This window comes from Schistocerca nitens, chromosome 7 (assembly GCF_023898315.1).
Source record: "Schistocerca nitens isolate TAMUIC-IGC-003100 chromosome 7, iqSchNite1.1, whole genome shotgun sequence".
Lineage (NCBI taxonomy): Eukaryota > Metazoa > Arthropoda > Insecta > Orthoptera > Acrididae > Schistocerca > Schistocerca nitens.
The window spans coordinates 176,928,017-176,948,842 of NC_064620.1; the positions used below are offsets into that span (position 1 = coordinate 176,928,017).

The 20,826-nt window shown below is 40.1% G+C and overlaps 1 protein-coding gene across 1 annotated transcript in view; it reads left to right on the plus strand.

The window, feature by feature from the left end:
- The window catches only part of LOC126194766 (autophagy-related protein 16-like), a 110,695-nt gene that overhangs the window by 66,727 nt on the left and 23,142 nt on the right, over positions 1-20,826 (plus strand). The window contains exons 4-5 of the mRNA XM_049933052.1: positions 1,767-1,855; positions 7,277-7,330. Coding sequence (XP_049789009.1) covers positions 1,767-1,855; positions 7,277-7,330 — 143 coding nt within the window. The remainder of the gene's footprint in view (positions 1-1,766; positions 1,856-7,276; positions 7,331-20,826) is intronic.

The window sequence follows — 20,826 nt, forward strand, 5'->3', positions numbered from 1 at the left end:
TTTTCACTCTGCAGCGGAGTGTGCGCTGCAGAGTGAAAATCTCATTCTGGAAACATCCCCCAGGCTGTGGCTAAGCCATGTCTCCGCTATATCCTTTCTTTCAGGAGTGCTAGTTCTGCAAGGTTCGCAGGAGAACTTCTGTAAAGTTTGGAAGGTAGGAGGCGAGATACTGGCAGAAGTGAAGCTGTGAGTACCGGGCGTGAGTCGTGCTTCGGTAGCTCAGATGGTAGAGCACTTGCCCGCGAAAGGCAAAGGTCCCGAGTTCGAGTCTCGGTCGGGCACACAGTTTTAATCTGCCAGGAAGTTTCATTGTCTAATGTGTTCTTTAATTAGCAATAGTTTTAAGTTGGGTAGGAGTTTTGTCTAGAAGGGCATTTCTTCAGTGCTGAGAGTTGCCATTTTTAGTTCACTATTTTTTAAAAACAGTGAGGTGGGTTTGTCAGGATGAACAGATTATTTTTAGCTTTTTGTGTAAGCATAAATCCAATCTGTAGTACTGTCAGTCTGGATACTAAATAACAATCAAATACTAAATATACTACAATCAGATACTAAATAATGCAGAAGATAAACTTCATCTTTACCTCACATTTATTTGCTGACGTTGGATTTGTAAATTTTCCTTCACTATCACAATTGTCATGTTTTCATAAATATCATGTTTTAAACTGACAACAAAAAGTGTAGTGGGAATGCACTGTGATTACATGTATATGCTAGCTTTCCTGCAATAAAATTGTCAAAAATTTTCTCAAAGTTGTGAATGGTAAATGTATTTTTGGTTAAATTCTGTTTGCTTTTAACAAGCTGACATAAAATGAATATTACACTGGCGGTGGAACACTCACCTCTAAAACTTGTTTGTTATTTTGTTAGTGTATGTCCCACTGATATTTAACTGTTGAGAATTTTGGCATGTAGTTTGTAATATGTGGTATCCCTGGGGTTATTACAATAAGTTTTTTCACAATGTTTTAGTTTGGTCTTTTTTCAATTTTTGGTATAATTTTTTTGTTTACAACATGTATTTTAAAATTGTAATGGACTATCTTTTAAAAGCCTTTTCTTCATGATTTTTTTACAACTTTAAATGATATCATCAACTCTTTCATAATTATTTCATGTAAACCATTTGTGTAACTTTTTAAGCTATTTTATCATTCTTCTGCATACCTACTGTTTGATGAGAGCAACATATACTGTGACAGCTGAAAAATAACGTGTGAAAAGAAAAGAGTGCAGTTTTTCAAAAAAAGTGCTTTTATTTATATTTATTTATTTATTTATTTATTTCCTGTGATATTTTTCATAATTGCAGTATTAAACAAGCAACTTCTGAAATAAAAATTAATTAAATTGTTGGTTGGATTATATTTTGCTATCTACTTTAATGCATGACAGTATTTGAGGTTTCGTAAGGCAGTGAGTAACAAAGCAGCAGATTCAAAGGTGTAGTTTCTTACATATTTAAAGCTTTTTGTTCACTGAGAATGACATCAAACGTCCAAAATATATTTCAGTTTGAATGTTCACAAGTCTCTGGAAGTGAACAATGGTACTAATCTTTAATAGCTATAGGTTACATACTATGTAGTTTAATGTTTTGCTAATATTGCTGTTTCTGACATAACTGAAAACATTGATATCCTAATAGAGTTCTTCTTACTCATTCAATGTGTTTTTGAAAAATTTATATTGTCTGAAAAAATAAGTTACCCTGCTAATTACAAAAGGAAGAATTTCAGTGGTGATTAATGTATTTGCAGGAGGAGAACAATACCCTTGTTGAAAGACTTATTAGGTATAAATCAAAAGATGCAGAGAAAATGAATGAAGAAAATGAGAATTTTGTCAGGTATGTATGCATTTCTTATACTGAACCAGCTTCCTTATTATTGAACACTATTTATGTAATTGAATTTTGTGTATGATTGTGTCTAGACTGGCAGCAGTACTCAGCCAGTTACATTTAGTGTTGCATTTTCTTTTGCATCCATGTGTGCTTTTGTAAAGCTTGTAGAAACTTTGTGAAGTTCATAAGATATCCGTGCATTAATTAATTCAATGAAAACTGATAATCTGATTTAGTTGAATGACATTGTAATTTTGTAAGCTTTGGCACTCGAGGCAGAATGCAACTAGTTGAACCCTGTGTCCAAAGTTCTTATCCATTCAAATACCGTTTTAACATTTGACTCACTTCAGCCCATATAGTCCTGTTAGTAGGAAAAACTTTCATTGCCTATATAAGACCAACAAGAGGAAGGGAAGTAATGGCATGAATGTCCTGGCCACCAGATGTTGCTCCAATGTCTTAGGCAGGGCTGGTATAAGGCATTGGAAAACTGAGCTTTGATAGTAATTTAACAGCCATACTTTTCTTCCTGAAACGACAATAAAATACATAGTCAGAGAGTGCTAGGTTAACATACGTTTCTATTTTCTATGTGCCCCAGGATCTAAATGAGTGTTTTACATTAACACTTTTTGACAGGAAATGAAACAAAAATATGGTAAAGACTTTCATTGTGTACAGTATATTTGTATGAAATGTATAATTATGATTCCTTACAGAGCTGGTTATATTGATAATGAACTGTGGATTTTTGCTGTCTCTCTTAAAGACTTAGTGATTGATGGAATGTGCTGCTCTAATCTATCTTCCTGTCCTTCTGTCTGTGCAGTAGGCCAGCTGCTGTTCACTTCATAGCAAATAGAAGTTTTATCTAGTTTATTGTAGATTTACTTTCAGTTACTATATGTTGATACTTCCTCACAGCCAAAACCATCACCACCAAACACTTTTAGAGTTCTGCTCACTTTGCATGATAATGATTTACAGCATGGTGAACAGTCCTTTTTTTTGGGACACACCTTATCAATAGCTTTGTTTCTACAGACTACTTGTGGCCCATTCATCTTTACCTGTACAGTTAGCCTCGATGGCAGTGTCTTCATCAAACCTGGCTCAAAGGTTGGTGGTGGGAATAATTCATCATCAGTGTTGTGTACGCAACAGTAAGGAGTGGTGGGCCACTGCTGTTCTAGGAAAGCTGGACCAGAGCAGTAATGATAGGAACATATTAACACAGTAAACAGAAGATTTACTTAACTTGTAAATTTCCAAGTGAAGGAAGACACTACAAATGGCGCCACAAGAAAGAGAGTCCAGTTCATTTAAAAGCAACAACAATGGTGTTAGAGCCACGACTAGGTGGCATCTGCACGGCTTCCTGTACCGAAATGGCTCTGAGCACAAGTTCGGTGAGCCACTGCTACTGGACCTTCTATATTTCAGTGGCAGAGAACACTTGAGGTTCTGAGCTGCTGGAGGTGTGGCTCAGAGAACGGGTTGGATCCACCAGATCCCATGTGACTGTTATCGGCGTCAGATGGAAACTTGCAGTTTTGCAGCTATGATGCCTGTAGCCTGTTATTGATATGTGATACCACAGTCAATAATGTAGTCCACATCAGAATTGAAGTTCAAACCCTTTAGTTTCCCTTGGTTGCTAAATTAACTAATGTTTATGGCCAGTTCAAGCCTCATCTACTTTAAGTGTGGACAAATAAAATGGATAGCCACATACTACACTCAACTGATATCCTACTGTTGCAGTCTGAGTCCAGTTACCTAATTTAGACATGCAGTCACAATTGTTTGCATGTGGCACACATATAATTAACACAAGCACTGAATATAACTCTTCAAACACTGTCTTTCAGATCTAACAGTCATATCAATATGAAAACAATGTGCATAGTAAATATCTTTCAGAAGTAACATTATTCGTTGTCTGTCCTACTGTCATGATTAGCATTTGCAGTTATTGAAAGATTAACTCTTTAATGGAAATAATTATAAGTTCACAGTCAGTCACTGAATCATTGCATAAACTCCCAAGTGTGAAATTTAAGGTAAACATGGTACTTTTTCCAATTTGTGATCTTCACTAAATAGAGTGCAATACCTTATCCTGCATTGGCAGACATTTCAGACCTCACCACAGATAGAACTAAAAGGACTTCTAACATGCCTCTGTTACAAGTTTACAATAATTAAAACTGGAGTTGTTTACTGTTACTTCCCTGATTTCACAGATTACAATTAAAGAGTTACATTTCTAGGTAACTGAATAGTGGATGGAGATTCATTTACACATGAACTTCCAGGTACAGTAATAATTTCCATTGAATTATACTGGTCAGTTTGCGCAAATATGCACTTCTGATCAGTAAAAATGTTTTATCTAAATCTGTTAAGTACTTCAAAATCAACTGAGTGTAGGTGTTACTAACTTATTTTTGTCTCCGGTTATATGAGTACTTTATTTCTACACCTTTTTTTTTTTAATCTACTTTATTATGAAGTCAGTAATCATGTATTTGTTTACATATGAACAAAGATAACAAAACTTTAAATTACTGATATTTTGCAATTAGCTTGATTTTTAGGCAAAGTAACTAGCTGATTATACTCTTAGTAACCAAAAGAATGTAATAGATAATAAAGTTGAATTTGCCCTGGGTCAATAGTAGAGATTTTTAGGTATTGTGCACATGCTATATAAATGACGGCACCAGAGACATCGCAAAATTTAATAAAAATAAGAATAATTTTGGGAGGAGAAAAACAACGGATGAACTACAATCCATCTGCTTTGTCACATACCTACTGTCCAAAATAATGCACAAGGTTTGGTCTAGCATAAATACTTTACACTCCTGTAGGCTATTATAAATACATTTTCCTGTACAGTAAAAAATGTGGTGTTGGATACATTTCAGAGATTTCCTGTGTCTAGGAAAGTAGATTCTGCATATGTACCCGCATTTCAAGTTTATAAGGTACTATATGAAGGTAAAGTTAATGAATCAATGTGCTTGATGTGTGCATATACAGGGTGTTTCAAAAATGACCGGTATATTTGAAACGGCAATAAAAACTAAACGAGCAGCGATAGAAATACACCGTTTGTTGCAATATGCTTGAGACAACAGTACATTTTCAGGCGGACAAACTTTCGAAATTACAGTAGTTACAATTTTCAACAACAGATGGCGCTGCAAGTGATGTGAATGATATAGAAGACAACGCAGTCTGTGGGTGCGCCATTCTGTACGTCATCTTTCTGCTGTAAGCGTGTGCTGTTCACAACGTGCAAGTGTGCTGTAGACAACATGGTTTATTCCTTAGAACAGAGGATTTTTCTGGTGTTGGAATTCCACCGCCTAGAACACAGTGTTGTTGCAACACGACGAAGTTTTCAACGGAGGTTTAATGTAACCAAAGGACCGAAAAGCGATACAATAAAGGATCTGTTTGAAAAATTTCAACGGACTGGGAACGTGACGGATGAACGTGCTGGAAAGGTAGGACGACCGCGTACGGCAACCACAGAGGGCAACGCGCAGCTAGTGCAGCAGGTGATCCAACAGCAGCCTCGGGTTTCCGTTCGCCGTGTTGCAGCTGCGGTCCAAATGACGCCAACGTCCACGTATCGTCTCATGCGCCAGAGTTTACACCTCTATCCATACAAAATTCAAATGCGGCAACCCCTCAGTGCCGCTACCATTGCTGCACGAGAGACATTCGCTAACGATATAGTGCACAGGATTGATGACGGCGATATGCATGTGGGCAGCATTTGGTTTACTGACGGAGCTTATTTTTACCTGGACGGCTTCGTCAATAAACAGAACTGGCGCATATGGGGAACCGAAAAGCCCCATGTTGCAGTCCCATCATCCCTGCATCCTCAAAAAGTACTGGTCTGGGCCGCCATTTCGTCCAAAGGAATCATTGGCCCATTTTTCAGATTCGAAATGATTACTGCATCACGCTATCTGGACATTCTTCGTGAATTTGTGGCGGTACAAACTGCCTTAGACGACACTGCGAACACCTCGTGGTTTATGCACGATGGTGCCCGGCCACATCGCACGGCCGACGTCTTTAATTTCCTGAATGAATATTTCGATGATCGTGTGATTGCTTTGGGCTATCCGAAACATACAGGAGGCGGCGTGGATTGGCCTCCCTATTCGCCAGACATGAACCCCTGCGACTTCTTTCTGTGGGGACACTTGAAAGACCAGGTGTACCGCCAGAATCCAGAAACAATTGAACAGCTGAAGCAGTACATCTCATCTGCACGTGAAGCCATTCCGCCAGACACGTTGTCAAAGGTTTCGGGTAATTTCATTCAGAGACTACGCCATATTATTGCTACGCATGGTGGATATGTGGAAAATATCGTACTATAGAGTTTCCCAGACCGCAGCGCCATCTGTTGTTGAAAATTGTAACTACTGTAATTTCGAAAGTTTGTCTGCCTGAAAATGTACTGTTGTCCCAAGCATATTGCAACAAACGGTGTATTTCTATCGCTGCTCGTTTAGTTTTTATTGCCGTTTCAAATATACCGGTCATTTTTGAAACACCCTGTATATTGTCTATAGTAGAAAGTTCAGGTCTGATTATTGTTGTTACCGTGACTTGACAAAATGCATTAGTAATGTCAATGTGTAAACTATGTAATCAGTCACAGATTATTGGTAAATTTCGGGATCTTGACCCTTGTTCTTATAACACAGGTTTTGGTAGTAAGTAGTATGTGGTGTCAGTTCTTGTTTTAGAACAGTGGTTATGGGTTATAGCAGTATTTGTCTGTGTTTTTTCCTTTTTTTAATTTTACAATTTGTAACTATGTACACATTTGTTCATTTAGTACTTTTTCCTTTGCTATGTGCTTGTCATAGTCAGTGAAATAAGCACAGCAAAACTTTGGCAGTGTACATGTGACATGAGAAGCATGAGTAAACCTTCTTATATTGATTACTGAGAGACTGATGGACTACAAGAATTTTTTGGGTGAAGTTTTTATGCTTTTATCTACCTCTCTTTTTTGCTTTGTCACATTATTTATCCTTCAGAAAGAAAAATCAGAAGCTCTAAATAAGCAGTTATCCTATTATCCATGCATGAGACATAATTTGTTTCTTCCTTAATCTCATTGGAACTTGTATTTATTCTTCACTTCATGATTTAGTGCTTTGCAAGTTAAATCTTATATTATTTGAAAAAAAGTAGTTCTGTGTGTAAATTTATTTGCAAATTTAATTGGCAGTAAAGTAGTGATCAGTCCTTTGTAAAGATCAATCTGTTGTACATACAGTTTTGTAATTATGGTCATTTGTGGGTCTCTTGTAGTTTCTTTCTAACATATTTATTTAGAAACAGTAGAGCCATCAAGCATCAATACTTTATTTACAGTGCACGTGCCATTAGCCCAACTGCCTTTCTGATACAATCTCTCAAATTCTTTGGGTAAGTTGAAATAAGCTAACTGCAGTAATAGTTTATTAAATACAGTTTTTCTGAGCTTTATGGGGGATCTCTCTTAGCTATTGTGTGTGGGTTAGTACTATGTATTATGGCAAAAGAAGACATTTATTATACACTGTGATCATCTCCAGGAAAGCATGCTATAAGTTGGAGAAATCACTTTTGTTCTTTTATTCTGTATTCTGATAGTACTTGAAAAGAGAATTAGTGTTGTAAAAAGTAGAAGTATTTGGTTGTAGAACTAAATTTTCTGTGCATATTTTGTCACAATACTGGTTCTTTTGAAGTGTAAGAAAATCAGTTTGTTACATAATTACCTTTTTTTACTGCTTTCACGTGTTCTGTGGACACTTGAGCCATATAGTTTGTTTCGTCCAAGAGATACAGCAGAAATTGAAATATTTTAATTTCCACCCACACTGTTTATTACGTTCACTACCCTCATTGTAAATTCTTTCCTTCCAACTTAAGGTATGGATTCATGGAGACAACCACTTACATTAAAAGTATAAGTTACAAAGATGTTACGTTGCAAATCAAACTGAAATGTGCAGTATTTTCTTTTGGCAACCACTTTTTCGTGTCGTACATTTTTAGAAAGCAGCAGAACATGGTATCCTGCTTCTGTTCAAAAATTCTTTATAGTTCTTAGGAACATAAAGAATAGTGCTTTTCCATAACACTGGACACTGAAAACTGCCATCCCCACTGACAAGGATGTCATTGAATGTGTCCATTTATCAATTGTTGATAGAATCCATATGTTAATATCAAAACATAACTATAAATTTAGAATTAGATTTTTGGCCAGGAAATCACTATCGCAAAAGCCAAAGGAAACCAACGTCTTAAACTCTCTCTCTGAGAGGTACAGACATGGTACATAGTACATAACCTCAAATAAAATGCTTTGAACATTATTCTGTATTGTAACTTCTGGCTTATCTTCTTCTTGTTTTTTCATGTGTGTGTGTGTGTGTGTGTGTGTGTGTGTGTGTGTGTGTGTGTGTGTGGGCGCGCGCGCATGCGCGCACATATATGTGTGTTTGTGTGTGTTACAAGTTGATGCATGCAGAAGCTTCACTGTTGACACTCTTCATGGAAGTGTGCAAATAAGTTTCATGTTACTGTGTAAAAGTTCTTATATGTGAGTGTGCCATAGTAACTGTAGCGTATGTTTTACTGTCATATGCTTTTGTGTGTTTGCCAGATTTTAAATAATCAACAGAAATGCTGTGTATTGTTCCATTTGTACTATTAAATAATGGTTGTAACTTCAAAAATGTAATTCTGGTACAATTAATAGACACTGGAAAATCTAATGTGAAATTTCTTGCTGTGTTTGGTTTGCTTCCAGCTCTTACTTAATCTGACCTTAACTGATGTATAAATCTTAACTACTTAATTGGGGTTTAAACTCCTGTCTTTACTGTGTCCACATTTCACAACAGATTTCATTGTAATCTGTTCAGTCCCACAGAGGGCCTGCTGCATACTGCAATAAATTATCAATTTTTTTCACGATGGAATGACATATCGACAGGTTTCTTAAAGAAAAATTCTATATTTTAAATTGCAGATAAGTGTGTAGCAGAGGTGTTTCACATTCATTCGTCGTTTTTATTCTATCCTTATACTAATTATCACTCAGATCTGAAGATAGTGGATACTGCAATGAAGTATTTCCTAAACATCTTTTATTCAAGTTGTAGTCAAGTCTTTAAAGGAAGCACTTGAGAATTCACGAGGACACAGTATGCGAATGTTGATAATTTTTGAGAAGTGCATATGGGGCCTGAAGATGCAATATTGAGTTGCCAAAACTGGTAGTGAAAACAAAATAAAACAACTTCTCAATTTGGACGGCTGTTTGGCTAATTTCTTTGTTAAATAAATGAAGGAATCTAGTTGGCATTGGGATTTCTTGTACTTTGTCCAGGTACAGCATCTGTGTGACAGCTGCTGAGAGAACTTTTATGTCAGATGTCAAGTTCTGTTGATGAAACAACTACTGAAAATGCATTTAGTTCTTGTACTGTCCCAAAGTATGTCCTGGTATTTCTCGCTTGTTTTATACCCTTAGGAGCATTACATACAATTTTTCATATGCATAAGCAGCCACTTTACATTTGATAATAGTTCTACAAATGCTACCAATAGATTGCTTACTGTAAAACTGCCTCCAATTCTTTTCCCAACAAAATAACCAGATATTACAACTTATGTAAGCACTATAATTGCAGTTTTAAATCCTGCACACCACCATGAGTAATTTTTGTATTGTTCTCATTTATATTCTTTTACTCATTTTAGTATAAAGAGCTCTTTCAGGAAAAATGATTCCTATGCATATAAAGTTTATGTTCTGCACACTGTTAAAATCCTATCATTCATAATTATGGTATGTTAGTATTGCTCTCGGTCTTAAGTTTTAAAAAAGTTATAAAAGCTACAGGCTACACCTCACCAGTGAAAAGGTTTTCTACATTATCTGATCAAAAATATCTGGAAACTTACATAATGCAGAGTTGACCACAAGATGTCACAAAGGTGAGCCCGCCAGTACGAAGGAAGAGGGGATAATTGTGCTGTCAGTAGAAAAGATGTAACAGAAGAATGGGTTGGAGAGCTTAGTGAGCTTGAAAGTGGACTAGGCGGTAAATGTTACCTGAGTAACAGATCTACCAGGGATATTTCAGCCCTTCCAAACCTGTCCAGGTCAACTACTGGTGGTAAAACAGTGACTTGGAAATGCAAAGGAACAACCACAGCTAAACCAAGACCAGGCAGATGGATAGGGACTGTAAAGAATTACAGAGAATGGTTGTAAAATATCACATGAAAATGCAAGAATGAATTGCTCATGAGTTCCAAAGTGCTACAAGCAGACCAACTAACACGATGAGAGTGAGTAGGGAGTTCAAAAAAATGGAGTGCAGTGGTCAAGTAGCTCCTCAGAAGTCACACATTTCTGGAGGCAGTGCTATGTCACACTTGAGGATTCTAAAAAATGACACCGCATAACAGTGGGTGATTGTAATTTCACAATTTGGATTGACAAATCATGCAGTAACTTGCGGCAATCAGATGGATGGGTTGGTGAATGCTTGGAGAATGTTACCTGTCATCGTGTGTAGTGCTATCAGTGAAGTACGGAGGTGGTTTTATTACAGTATGGGATTGTTCTTTGTGTTTAGGATATGGTCTGGCCTACAAGAAGCAGCATCTGACAGACAATGGTTTGTGGAAAATAACATTCCTGAAATCGACTGCCCTGCCCAGAGTCCTTACCTGAACACAATGGAACACATGTGGAATTAGTTGTATTATCGACTTTACTCTAGACCACAGTATTAACATCTGTATCTTCTCTGGTTTCTGCTCTTGAGGCAAAATGGCCTGCCATGCCTCCACAGATATACAGATTTGTCTTTTGAAAGTATTTCCAGCAGAGTTCAAGCAATCATGTCCCTTATTAATGTCCACAAATGTGTGTCTGGATACTTTTGATGAGACAACATTCTACCATACTACAGGTCATTAGTAAGTAAATCTTCTTTGCCAGTATTATTGAATGAACATCATGAAAGGCAGAGATTTACAGAATAAAAACATAGCCATAATTCACTGATGTTAGCCAGAGATAACTCTTGTTAATTTCTGGTTATGTGCTAACAAGATTCTTTTATATATACTAAAAAGTTGGGATTTCTGAAGCTTCTCCCTTCCTTGTAATTTCTCTGCACATGAAATTTTACATATTAAATCACAATGTGTATATAAAACATGAAAACTTTGAATTAACCGATAATGACAAAATTAATTATTATTCCCCTTTTTACGTTCTCACATGGTGGCGAGGACACAGTGCAGTAACTGAGAATGCCCACAGATGTAATTATGTACACCTTTATTAACAGCACTTGTGGTTCTGGATAACAACTCAAAGATTGTCCATGACCACTAAAAATAACATAAGCAAAGTCTGCTGAAGAGATACCAGTCCATGATGGCTATCAGAGTAATGTCTGCAGTGCAGTGCAGTGCAGTGCAGTGCATCACATGGGCTTGCAGTGTGGTACAATATGTAGTGCTACAATGTCACACTGCAGAGAGACCGACGTAAAGATGCCACAGTGTGGAGATTGAGTGGTGTGGGACACCATGATGCAGAGACAGTGTGGTGTAGAGATAGCTTGATGCTGAGATGGTTCAGCACAAAGACAGCAGGGCACAAAGACAGTACAGTGCAGGAATAGCCTAATACAGAGATTGCTAAAAACAGAGTCAGTGTGGAAACAACACAGCATGGAGATAGCTAGGTGTGAAGACAGTGTGGCACAGTTGCGGCTCGATGTTGTTCGGCGTGCGATCTAACAAGCTGCTGGTGCAGCCAACTCCAGGCATGGAACTGATCAAGCTAACATAAGCTGCCTGCTAGAGAATTGCTGCATCTCAAGTACCAAGGTACCAGCCATTGAAAGAATATCCGTGGGAGTTTGACAATTACATGACCCACAGAGGAAACTGGTTCCACAATACCAGTGCTGCTCTGGAACAAGGGTGGCATCGTCTGGTGGTGACTGGAACAATTGGTGTCCAAACAGATTGGATCTACAACATGCAATGCCCACTTGATTAGTAAATAGTCTCGGTGGAACAGCACTTGTGGGCCAAGGATAGGCAGACACGCAGGGCACAAGCATTATGCCAGAAGTAGCTGGTGGATGGCTGGGTATAATATATGCCAAGGCCTCAACCCTTATGATGGTGCAACTATCTTGACAGAGGGTGAAGGGTCATGCAGGGCAACCCCCATGTTACGGGATGTATGTTGGGAGGGCAAGGGGGTGAGGGTGGGCTCGGTGGCATTCACCGACCGAAGAAGGTATGACGGAAACGGATCCAGTGTGGGCTACTGGATTATTTTTGGTTTGGTGCCTTAGACTATTCAGCCATCCTGACACTTCGGGCTACTGGAGTTGAGCCTGATGACAAGCTGGAGCCATGGCATGAGGTAGAAGATGTCAATGGCTGAAGGGCGATAGCAATGGGGGTGCTGAATTCTCAACCAGTGTGTGTACTGGAAGAACGACGGAGCCAATGACAGATGTGACATCAACAGGTGCAAGCAGCACTGTGAGACTAAGTTGATCATTGCATAGTCAGGGGCTCTGTAGGGTTGTGATGATGTGAGAGAAGCGTGACTTGCTGCAATGTGGCAGGCAGGGTGAGAGGCCTGGGGTGGCAGGAAAAGTGTCACTGCAACGTGCATTGGATCACAGAAGGTGCAGCCTAAAGGAGGGTCCGGGTGGTGGAAGAGCTTCACCACTGTGCACATAGAAGCACAGAAGGGGTGGTCCAAAAGATGTCCCGGGATGGCAGGAAGAGTGTCACTTCAGCACACACTAGAGCACGGAAGGCGCTAGTTGATGGAGGGCTCAGGGTGGTGGGAAAAGTATCACTGCAGCAGGAAAAGCATTACTGTGGCATGCAAGGATGTCACTGCAGAGTGGGGGTGGTGGAAAGGACATTGCTGCAACATGTGTACAAAGCCTGCTACAGAGAAGCCGGCAGGGTAGAAAAGGCATCAAGCCAGGGGCAACATGATGACTGCAGCAAGTGTCAGAGCACAGAAAAACTGGCAGCAAGTGAGGCCCATGTTGGCAAAAGATGTTGCTGCAGCATGGATAAGAAGCACATGAAGATGCAGACTGGATGGTTACCCCAGGGCAGAGGGACGGCATTGCCACAGCATGCGTAAGAGCATGCAAAAGCTGATCAGGCAGAAAAGAATCACTGCAGCTCAGGGACGGTGGGAAGGATGTCGCTGCAACGTGAGTAGTGAGCACATGACAGAGAAGCTGGCTGGGCAGGAAAGGCATCACCACAGGTCAGAGACAGTAGTAAGGACAGCACCCCAGCATATGTAGGGAGCATGCAGAAGGATCTACATCACAGAAAGGAAGTATGTTATCCACAAGAAGAGGCACAGAGGGCTGCACTATCCCCAAGAGGGAGTTGTCGATCCCTCCTGTGATGTCCTGAAGCAAGGGGCAGAGTTGGGCTCGATTGGTGAGGGGGCAGCATTGGGTGCAGCTGGGAGCACTGATGGACCAGTTGCAGACAGTGGAGGGAGGTCAAGGGTACTGGGACAACGGGCTTTGGCTGCTGATTGAGCTTGGCTCGACCAAAGGCATCTGCTGTTGGGAGAAACGGATATCTGGTAACAGCGGGTGTCATTGGGCAATGAGAGCAGAGCCACTGATGGATGACACGGTATGGTCTGGCGAGGTGTGGCACGTGGGGAACGGCTGTGACAACAGACATTCATCACGACATTGAAGACAACTCCATGTGCTCATGACACCAACCAAAGTGTCCATGCCAGATGACAGGGGCACATGATGCCAGCATTGGGCAAGGTGACACACAAGGGGGTGACAGCCATATCTCCAACTGGTACTATGTTACAGTGAAGGAGCTGGACCAGCTCACTGCCAACAATGTGAAAAATGAGAGGAGATTGTGGATTTGTAAACAGACTCATTACTGTCTGTACAACAGAGCAGATGGGAAGAGGCATGTGGATTCGTATGCAGCCTTGTTGCCAGTTTTATGTCCTTGCATGGTGGCAAGTATGGAGCACAATAACTGAAGACTTCCACCTTTTGCAGTTACGTGCACCTGTATTAACAGCATGCCCGGTTTTTCGATGACAACTTAAAGATCGTGGATGATCACTGAGAGTAAAATAAAGGAAGACTGCTGAGGAGGTACCAGTCCCTGGTGGATACTGAGTAATGTGTGTAGTGCAGCGCAGTGCAGTGCAGTGTGTTGGACTTGAAGTGCAGTGCAATGAATAATTTTATGACGCTGGGGCGCAGGGATGGCCTGACAGGAAGATAGAGAAGTGTGGAGACAGAATTACATCTGTAGAGCAGTACAGAATGGCTTCTTGGTTTTGTAGTGCAGTGAGTTGCATTACGAGGCTGTGATGCAGACACTGTGTGGCACGGAGATGGCTCAATGCAGACAAGGTGAGGCACGAAGACAGCACGTTGTGGTGATAGCTCAGTGTGAAGATGGCTCAACACAGAGGTGGCGCAAATCAGAGGTACCACAGCGAGGAAATGACATGGGGCCAGAGAGAACTCAACGTGCATACTGTGTGCATGCATCGTGGCAAGATGGTGGCTCAGCGTGATGTAACGCAGTTGTAGATGTGAGCCTTAAGGCTGGTCGTAGTGCAATCCGACTGATGGGCTGCCGGCACAGTCGGTTCCTGGCCTAGAAGTGAGGGGACAAGCAATTGCTGCCTGTTGGAGGATTGTCATTTCTTAAGTACCCAGTAGGTGGAAGAATACACAAAGGAGTTTGATGATCACATGACCCATGGAGAAAACTAGTGCCGTGATAGCAGTGCCACTGTCTGCTGATGTGCACTCTGCTGGGGAATGTGGCTGGTGGCACCTGGAACAACTGGTGGGGAAACAAATTGTTTGCAAATGATACCGTGTCTACAACATGTGATTCCTGTGTGATTTGTCAATGATCCTGGTGGAGGAACACTTTTGGACCAAGGATAGGCAAACCTGCAGAGTATAGGCATTATGCTGGAAGTAGCCAGTGGATGACTGGATATAGCATCCATTAAAGGCTAGCTGTATCTAAGGTGTAGCAACTACTACTCTTGTGACACCAAACACCCAAATTTTGGCGCATCACACCCTCATGCTCCTGGGTATCATATTGGTGCTTGCCTAGCTTTCAAATTTTTTATCTATTGGTGAGCGACAATACCATAGGGACTGCCTTTCTTAAATGGTTGTGATAAATACCGTATTTACTCGAATCTAAGCCGCACTCGAATCTAAGCAGCACCTGAAAAATGAGAATCGAAATAAAGGAAAAAAAAATTCCCGAATCTAAGCCGCACGTGAAATTTGAGACTCGAAATTCAAGGGGAGAGAAAAGTTTTAGGCCGCACCTCCAAATCGAAACAAAGTTGGTCCATTGTAATATGAGACACAATTTAGGTCGAATGAATGACGATACAGCTACAGTAGTTTGGTTCGAGTCGTAAGCTTAGCAGTTAAGCTTCACCAGGTAGCCGTAGAGGTTTTGGCGCCAGTATTTATCTTTGTGCCTACAAAGCATGCCTGTGTAGCGCTACATATATTCGACGGCAGAAGTTAGTTGTGGCAGCACCTACCAACATTTTCAGAACTTCTCCTTGCTGTGCACTCGATTCTAAGCCCCAGGTGGTTTTTTGGATTACAAAAACCGGAAAAAAAGTGCGGCTTAGATTCGAGTAAATACGGTAGTATTGTTTTTATGCCAGGGTTAGAGCAGAAACCTGCTTATGCTGCTTAGGAAGTCTAGAATTATTTTAGATTCAACAATGTTCAAAAAAGGCTACACATCAATCCATCTTTACATTCATTTTCTACCGTTTTCCATAAGTGTCATAATTTTACTTTTCAAAACATATCTCGATAATATTTCATAGTGGTACAAAGATTGACAACTTACTTTAAATGTTTGGATATGTAAAATTGCACACTTCACAAAAAAAAAAAAAAAAAATATAGTTTCTGACAAAATAAAACAGAACTATTGAAAAATACCTGTAACTTAAGCTCTCCGCTACTACAGAATTGAAAGATTAATGATTCTTTTGGTACCTGTGGCACATTGAATTTAGGACAAATGAGCAAAAATTAATGCCAGGAGGAAGCATTTACAGGACTAATTGGTTCACAGTGTATCATACTCCTGCAGGCTATCACCTCACACTAGAGGCGGTCATGTGTGTGAGCTTAAGATTGGCTGCGGGTGAGAGTCAGTAAACAATAGTGAAACTAGCTGGATAGCTGTAGCATACCTCCTTCTGGTCACTTGGGTGGGATGAAGTAATCATATCTGGTTTTAACACAATGCTCTGTCTACTTATGGATGTCTTTGTACTGCAGTGGGGAGGGAAAATGTGACAAACAGAAAACTTAATTTTTCTTAAGGAGCATACCCACTGTTGAACTGTTATTTATGCAGCTGTTTGAAGTTTATTAACAACAGTTATCTTACTGGACACACTCCTGTCCCAATTACTGATGCTTTTTGTATTGCCAGTCAGATGCTACCTCGCTTGAAGAGATTTAATTTTTTAACCCAGCTTTACTGTGCTTATAACTATACTTTGCACATTATGAGTTGATAGCTTATGTTTACTGTTTAACTAACTTTCTTGTGACATGGTGTTTTTTCATGTAAATGTATCTGTGACTTATGAGGATTAAAAAATGACTGTGTTGTTATTGTTCCAACTAACTGGAAAACAGTCTATACAAACAGTTACGTAAAGTTCCTGAACAGCTTGGTAAAGATCTTAGATTAGCACTAATGGTAGAACTGCAGTTCTGAGTGGCTAATTACTGGAGCAATGTACTCCTTGTGTAGGCTGAAACAATATTTGTAATACATTGACACGTTAAAAGCTAAAAAAGTACAGACAAATCATTTTGGCCGCATTGTTTTACTATGATAAATAATGAGTCCTTGTTGTCAAAATATCTGATTGTACTGTGAAATACGCTTCCACATATTTGATTGTTTAGAGGAGGATGCTGTGCTGCTGTGTTTGTCCTGATGCTACCATCAATTGTAAGGACATTTTAAGTGAGTTAGTGCTTATTATGCCACAAACACCATGCATACAAGGATGAAACTATAATCTGAGCTTGAAAGATACTGATTGAGCCTGGACAATTATCTAGGTGTCTTCGTCTTCAGTTGAACACTTTTCAAAAGTTGATTCCTCTATCTTTTTCCAAAAACTGCTTTACCTGTTGCCTCCGAGTGCTTGAAGGAATTTCACAATGTTTGCTTCAGTGACACCTGTTCTAATGAAATTTCTGACCTGATATTCGTCCCCCCCCCTCCCCCCCCCCCCATGAACCATGGACCTTGCCGTTGGTGGGGAGGCTTGCGTGCCTCAGCGATACAGATAGCCGTACCGTAGGTACAACCACAACGGAGGGGAATCTGTTGAGAGGCCAGACAAACGTGTGGTTCCTGAAGAGGGGCAGCAGCCTTTTCAGTAGTTGCAAGGGAAACGGTCTGGATGATTGACTGATCTGGCCTTGTAACAATAACCAAAACGGCCTTGCTGTGCTGGTACTGCGAACGGCTGAAAGCAAGGGGAAACTACGGCCATAATTTTTCCCGAGGGCATGCAGCTTTACTGTATGATTAAATGATGATGGCGTCCTCTTGGGTAAAATATTCCGGAGGTAAAATAGTCCCCCATTCGGATCTCCGGGCGGGGACTACTCAAGAGGATGTCGTTATCAGGAGAAAGAAAACTGGCGTTCTACGGATCTGAGCGTGGAATGTCAGGTCCCTTAATCGGGCAGGTAGGTTAGAAAATTTGAAAAGGGAAATGGATAGGTTAAAGTTAGATATAGTGGGAATTGGTGAAGTTCGGTGGCAGGAGGAACAAGACTTCTGATCAGGTGACTACAGGGTTATAAACACAAAGTCAAATAGGGGTAATGCAGGAGTAGGTTTAATAATGAATAGGAAAATAGGAACGCGGGTAAGCTACTACAAACAGCTTAGTGAACGCATTATTGTGGCCAAGATAGATACGAAGCCCACACCTACTACAGTAGTACAAGTTTATATGCCAACTAGCTCTGCAGATGACGAAGAAATTGAAGAAATGTATGATGAAATAAAAGAAATTATTCAGATAGTGAAGGGAGACGAAAATTTAATAGTCATGGGTGACTGGAATTCGAGTGTAGGAAAGGGGAGAGAAGGAAACATAGTAGGTGAATATGGATTGGGGCTAAGAAATGAAAGAGGAAGCCGCCTGGTAGAATTTTGCACAGAGCACAACTTAATCATAGCTAACACTTGGTTTAAGAATCATGATAGAAGGTTGTATACATGGAAGAACCCTGGAGATTCTAAAAGGTATCAGATAGATTATATAGTGGTAAGACAGAGATTTAGGAACCAGGTTTTAAAGTGTAAGACATTTCCAGGGGCAGATGTGGACTCTGACAACAATCTATTGGTTATGACCTGTAGATTAAAACTGAAGAAACTGCAAAAAGGTGGGAATTTAAGGAGATGGGACCTGGATAAACTGAAAGAACTAGAGGTTGTACAGAGTTTCAGGGAGAGCATAAGGGAACGATTGACAGGAATGGGGGAAAGAAATACAGTAGAAGAAGAATGGGTAGCTTTGAGGAATGAAGTAGTGAAGGCAGCAGAGGATCAAGTAGGTAAAAAGACGAGGGCTAGTAGCAATCCTTGTGTAACAGAAGAAATATTGAATTTAATTGATGAAAGGAGAAAATATAAAAATGCAGTAAATGAAGCAGGCAAAAAGGAATACAAACGTCTCAAAAATGAGATCGACAGGAAGTGCAAAATGGCTAAGCAGGGATGGCTAGAGGACAAATGTAAGGATGTAGAGGCTTGTCTCACTAGGGGTAAGATACATACTGCCTACAGGAAAATTAAAGAGACCTTTGGAGATAAGAGAACCACTTGTATGAACATCAAGAGCTCAGATGGAAACCCAGTTCTAAGCAAAGAAGGGAAAGCAGAAAGGTGGAAGGAGTATATAGAGGGTCTATACAAGGGCGATGTACTTGAGGACAATATTATGAAAATAGAAGAGGATGTAGATGAAGATGAAATGGGAGATATGATACTGCGTGAAGAGTTTGACAGAGCACTGAAAGACCTGAGTCGAAACAAGGCCCCCGGAGCAGACAACATTCCATTGGAACTACTGACGGCCTTGTGAGGCCAGTCCTGACAAAACTCTAACATCTGGTGAGCAAGATGTATGAAACAGCCGAAATACCCTCAGACTTCAAGAAGAATATAATAATTCCAATCCCAAAGAAAGCAGGTGTTGACAGATGTGAGAATTACCGAACAATCAGTTTAATAAGCCACAGCTGCAAAATACTAACACGAATTCTTTACAGATGAATGGAAAAACTAGTAGAAGCCGTCCTCGGGGAAGATCAGTTTGGATTCCGTAGAAATACTGGAACACGTGAGGCAATACTGACCTTACGACTTATCTTAGAAGAAAGATTAAGGAAAGGCAAACCTACGTTTCTAGCATTTGTAGACTTAGAGAAAGCTTTTGACAATGTTGACTGGAATACTCTCTTTCAAATTCGAAAGGTGGCAGGGGTAAAATACAGGGAGCGAAAGGCTATTTACAATTTGTACAGAAACCAGATGGCAGTTATAAGAGTCGAGGGACATGAAAGGGAAGCAGTGGTTGGGAAGGGAGTGAGACAGGGTTGTAGCCTCTCCCCGATGTTATTCAATCTGTATATTGAGCAAGCAGTAAAGGAAACAAAAGAAAAATTCGGAGTAGGTATTAAAATCCATGGAGAAGAAATAAAAACTTTGAGGTTCGCCGATGACATTGTAATTCTGTCAGAGACAGCAAAGGACTTTGAAGAGCAGTTGAACGGAATGGATGGTGTCTTGAAGGGAGGATATAAGATGAACATCAACAAAAGCAAAACGAGGATAATGGAATGTAGTCGAATTAAGTCGGGTGATGCTGAAGGAATTCGATTAGGAAATGAGACACTTAAAGTAGTAAAGGAGTTTTGCTATTTGGGGAGCAAAATAACTGATGATGGTCGAAGTAGAGAGGATATAAAATGTAGACTGGCAATGGCAAGGAAAGCGTTTCTGAAGAAGAGAAATTTGTTAACATCGAGTATAGATTTAAGTGTCAGGAAGTCTTTTCTGAAAGTATTTGTATGGAGTGTAGCCATGTATGGAAGTGAAACATGGACGATAAATAGTTTGGACAAGAAGAGAATAGAAGCTTTCGAAATGTGGTGCTACAGAAGAATGCTGAAGATTAGATGGGTAGATCACATAACTAATGAGGAGGTACTGAATAGGATTGGGGAGAAGAGGAGTTTGTGGCACAACTTGACCAGAAGAAGGGATCGGTTGGTAGGACATGTTCTGAGGCATCAAGGGATCACCAATTTAGTATTGGAGGGCAGCGTGGAGGGTAAAAATTGTAGGGGGAGACCAAGAGATAAATACACTAAGCAGATTCAGAAGGATGTAGGTTGCAGTAGGTACTGGGAGATGAAGAAGCTTGCACAGGATAGAGTAGCATGGAGAGCTGCATCAAACCAGTCTCAGGACTGAAGACCACAACAACAACAATCTAACTTCGTTGCTGCTATAAAAATTTATCATGAATAAAGCGTTGTACAACATTTGTCATACAGGAACAAATTAGGTCTCAAATGGGAACTTCACCAGCATCCCCCCTCTGAAAAAGAGGGCACAATGTCAAGATACGACTCAGATTCATGAGAATGGCAGTTAATGATTCAAATATTTGCATTCAGATTAAGGTTTTCCTGTGATTTCCCTAAATTGCTTAAAGCAAATGCAAGGATGTT